The 5110-nt window shown below is 39.3% G+C and overlaps 1 protein-coding gene across 1 annotated transcript; it reads right to left on the bottom strand.

Annotated features, from left to right (window-relative positions):
• Positions 1 to 2658: 2658 nt before the first annotated feature.
• Positions 2659 to 3997, bottom strand: LOC125294939 (immediate early response gene 5-like protein). Its single transcript, XM_048244024.1, has one exon. It carries the CDS (start codon positions 3879 to 3881, stop codon positions 3084 to 3086), a length of 798 nt encoding a protein of 265 aa, XP_048099981.1. The 5' UTR covers positions 3882 to 3997; the 3' UTR covers positions 2659 to 3083.
• Positions 3998 to 5110: the final 1113 nt, after the last annotated feature.

Below are 5110 nucleotides of genomic sequence, written 5' to 3'. Positions count from 1 at the left end.
CTTGTCCATCTGGAATATGCTGCCTCCATCCTTTCTGTTTTCGTTGTTTAAAACTTGTGATATCCATGATGAGTATTGAGTTAGAGAATTAACAAGTAGCCTATTGCGTGCCTGCGTGCGTATTCTCTCTCCTGCTCAAACAAAATGTGTGCACGTTAATTTTGATAACGTGTTCACTAACTTTACGTAATAGAAAATGGTAAATAGCCTGCAACAAACTGAGCTTAGCTGGCTTATGACTGTGCTCCCATGATGCTGTTCAGGTGATGTGTTATGTTGAATGTTAATGTTAACCATGCAAGTTACCAATGTTGTGCGTCCTGTTGACTACAATGTTCAAAACCGGGTCTAACTAATGTGTGTTGTAGATACAGCCTCATATAGATGTTTAGTGCTGGAGCATAAGGGCCAGGTCTGATTATGTGTTCGTGTGTTTTGGTACGTAACCAATAAAACTGTTCTGAGACAACTTTGCAGTTTGTTGCAGTATTGTAGCAGGTCACAAAACTGATTTCGTGATCCTGTTATGCATTTTGTCCTCATAATGGAATTATCGTGAAACAGAATTCATTTCGTAAACTGCTGACACACGAAATGTATTGTAGCAGGTCACAAAAGTGATTTCGTGATTCTCTTATGCATTTCGTCCACGTAATGAAATTATCCTGACAAATAATTAATTCCGTAAACTGCTGACTCACGAAATGTATTGTAGCAGGTCACAAAACTGATTTCGTGATTCTGTATGCATTTTGTCCACGTAATGAAATGGGATTCACAGAATGATGCGTGTATGTGCATTCCGTATTTTCGTAGATAGAATTACTTTTGACCAAAAAAAGAGTTTATTTCGTCTACGACAGTGAATAGTGCATTCAGCATTATGTCCACGAAAGGAAAAGGCCACCAGTCAATTTTGTCCACGAAATGATGTGTTCTCTTAGTGTTTCGTGGACACAATGCAAACCAATTTGTGCATTCCGTGGACAAAAGGCGTTACGATGTAACATGGTTTCGTAATGAATATATGTATTTCGTCACACAAAAGTCATTCTGTCCATGAAATAAGGTATGTTACATTTGGCGCCCCATATATCCAGACTCTACCTCAGTCAATACCACAGGCACATAGATAGTGACTTGCAGCATGTAATAGTTCTTAAAAAGCACAGTGCACTTAACTACCTGTTTTTACATATTTTTATTTAAAATATAGTCTCTAACACTTGTATGTATATTTTATGTTGTTTATCTATGTACTACTCTACGTGGCTATGCAAAATGCCCCCTGGGGATAAATAAAGTGTTTTGAATTTAATTGAACTGAATTGCTTTCCAATACTAGCCTGGGTGTTCCCATGCTGCCTTGCGCGCGATTTGATTCACGCTGCTAAGGCAGCCTGGAAACTACCGCCCTAATTTTTGCCTCAGATAGGGAACCAATCACAGAACAGGGGGGAAAGCAAGATGATGATGAGCTATGCACAGACGCATTTGATAGACATCCGTGGCACCCAATAAACGGATCTGGGTATTTTTTTTTTCAAATACGAGAAAATGAACGTTTGGTTCCCAGACCACGTCTCATTGAGAAGTGGTGGCGCTAGCCAGGCTATTCCAATACTAAACATCTGACATGATATTGTTTGTGAATAGATTATTTTTTTGAAGTGACTGTTACCCACAAACCCATAGCATACGTTTGTTAACACAAACCATATATTTGGCTATGTAAATATGTTACTCTCATAGTATGTAAAAAAATATGATTTTGTCATGTGTGTATGGTGGATGGAGTGTCCCCTAACAGAACAGATGTGTGTTTTTGTTGTTGTTGTTTAATTTCATTAATTTAGTATTAATTTAGCTGCCTTAGAATTAACAGAGGAACGTCTTTGAGTGTGGAGGAAAAGGAAATTATTTTTTTAACGACTGAATGCCTATGTGAAGAAAAAAATGTAATTAGGTCCACTGTTATCTACAAATTCCTTGGAAGCCTAGTGTGCCAGAAGGTTATTTTCACCCTGAGCCAGTAGGGTGCGCTCTTATGTTATATTTTTACCTTACATTTTTTAAGGTTGTTTACAGAGAGATGGCTTTGAATTAGTAAAGATTTTTTTTAGTTTGAGTGGTTCAAACATACATGAAGAAGAATTTTGAAGTACATACTTATCATGCAATGGCGTGTTTATTTTGAGAATTCTGGAGGGTATTCCAAGTACGTGGTTTAGTGACAAACATGGGTAAGTTAACTCAAAGTAAGGTGTAAACCTCCTAATAGAAGAGCTGTATGGCTTCATTCTTCTAACAAAACAATGCCATAGGGCTCTTGTTGGTTTACAATTTACTCTGAGTTAACTAACCCAGGTTTGTCACTAAACCACGTACTTGGAATTCCCCCCTGGATTGTTTGTGTGGCGGTGAAAACAGATGTGACAAGATGCCAGGAAACTAACGAATGAAAAAGAAATAACTAAAATTGACAACCCAAAATGTCATTAAACAATAAGGTTGTTTAGGCATGTAGGCCTATGTATTTTTGCTATACAGAAGACCAACCACTAGAGATCTGACAGACGCTTCAGTTGATAGATTAATTGTCTTATTAATCGGAATGCTGATGCAATCGCAATAAAAGGAGTAGCCTGCCACAAGTAATTATGAACATACATTTTATTGGCAATGCATAGAAAAATAAAACCTCCCCAACGGAAAGACAGATGCAACTAGTTCACTCACATACGAGTATCACACTGAACATGCACTTCCTTGACTTTTAAGGGAAAACCATTATGCATTAACGCAATTGCAGCATTTGTGGTGTTATCTCAGACAGTAGGGCAGACAGCAGATTTCAAAGCACTGCCGATATTGATGATAGGCCTACAATCACCTTCATGTTTCCTTAACTGAGGTCACCACGTGTAACACTGTTGACATTTCGTATGCGCCTTGCTGCGTTTCGTCTCTCTCTCTCTCTCTCTCTCTCTCTCTCTCTCTCTCCACACCCACCAAAAGGTTCCCAAAACCAATGTGTCCATTTGATGACGTATCTTTTCCAATGGGGAACAATATCAAATCAGTCAACATGCTTCAATTGCTCGTGTCCATGCTTCACTACACGACGCAGATGACATGGGGAAGGTTTTGTTTCTATGTTGTTCTACGTCTGTCTGGATGCTCATAAATTCGGTTAAACTGAAACTTAAAATAGAGACGATGTTGGAAACGTCGACAGAGTCCGACTTCTCATTCGGCGGACATGTAATATAAAGTCTTTCTTTTTTACAAGAGCTTAAATCCAACCGTTCTTCATCAATGTTGAAGAAATCCACCTTTCGTTTTCTCCAGACGTTGTTGCGCAAAGATGTTTGTGCACCGGAGCAATCCACATGGCAGCTACTACTGTCCACAGTTGACACTACGTGCGTATCCAAGTCCAACATCGTGGTCTGACAGCATTCTGGGTTCAAGAAGTCAGAACCAGGAGGAAATGATTGTTCACTGAATGTTTGAAAGATCTCATTCTCTGTATACTCCTGGTGACGGTCCGTAAGTAGGCAAACAGACCACGACAGAGACTGCCGTGCACACACTGTTACCAAATCATTTCCTCGCACCCCGTCAGTCAAATCCACGTTACAATCTGAATTATGAGATTTAAAGTCACTCGTAATGGTATGCATACATCTATTTTCATCAACAAGATTCGGACGAGTCTCATCTTGCTTGTCAACTACGCAGACCTGCCTGGCATTTCTTAGCACATAAGAAACTAAGAGGTTTTTATATAGCTTGATGCCACCTCTTTGCGTCCGTGAACTCTGAATTTTCCTCAAAGAAATCGAAATCAAACTTTCCGCGTCGACAGTATTTTCCATTCTTTCACTAACATAATCCTATCGTTTCTAAAACATATGGTCCATGTTAACATACTTTTCTTTGCATTAATAATAGCCTATGTGGCTTTGCGCAATACATTGGACAAGCGCGCGATTCCGATTGCACAAGAGTTGCAATGGCGTGGAGGATGGATGATATTTTGAAACGGTTCCCGCCCACCTGAATCTGGCCAATGATGTTTCAGCGTAAGTAGAGGGGAGACTACTAACCTCACAGCTACAAAATCCTTGTACAGTTGAAGAGCATAATTTCAAGCTTGATTATTTATTTCATTCAAGAAGCACCTTTGAAATAATCAGCTGTTTCCATTCAGAAAAAAGGGACCACCAATGCACTTCATTTGTCGGTATTGTTATCTTCACCATGCACATTTCTTTCCCCAGAAAGATTTTAATTAGCAATTTGTAAGTACTTTCGACTTATGTTACTTTTATTCAGTGTGCCACACCTAAATAGCCTGGCCACGCCCACCCAGATCTCCTTTCAGGGAGATACTAGTCTGGAACACCATAGTTCACTAACGTTTCCATCTGTAGGTATATTACCTGCCCAATCAGTGACAAGAGGGGATGACGCTATAGTTTCGAAATCGAAAGTGGCTGTGTTAAACGGTAGTAGTGACTCCTGTAAACATAACAAATTGCAGTTGGAAGAATGTGTACATTTATTTACAGCAAAGATAGGTACACATACATTGTTTCCTAACTGCCAATTCTGTTTATTGTCAGTTTGTAAAGTTTAGGCAAAGTAGGAACGTTATGAATCCCTGATCAATGTGATTGGTTAGGCTGCGAGAGGTGTAGGAAAGGAATCCCAATCGTTTCACTGGTGTCTTATAGTCTACTTTGGATTCATCTTTTGTATGTAAATACTGTACCTTTACACAACTACAGACAGACAGACTTTGCCAGACAGGGGCAGTGTTTCACATACATTGACTTATTTGTGGCGGCCCACCACAATATCAACACTGACCGCCACACAATGATTTTCTATACTGTACTACTTAAAGGGGAACTTCTCTGCTGGAGAAATTGTGCAGTATGCTATTTCAAACTGTGGGAAAAGGTAACGAACGATAAAGCACATGGATTTGTTTACAAGCTAGCGAACAGTTAGCATAAGTTTGGCAGAACTATGTGGATGTTACAAGGTAAGAAACACGATTTAAAACGAGTTTCTTGTTTCTCACTTCTCTTTCTGAGAC

This window comes from Alosa alosa, chromosome 5 (genome assembly GCF_017589495.1).
Source record: "Alosa alosa isolate M-15738 ecotype Scorff River chromosome 5, AALO_Geno_1.1, whole genome shotgun sequence".
Taxonomy (NCBI): domain Eukaryota; kingdom Metazoa; phylum Chordata; class Actinopteri; order Clupeiformes; family Clupeidae; genus Alosa; species Alosa alosa.
The sequence above is the reverse complement of the archived record's forward strand: the minus strand, read 5'-3'. Positions and strand labels throughout refer to the sequence as shown.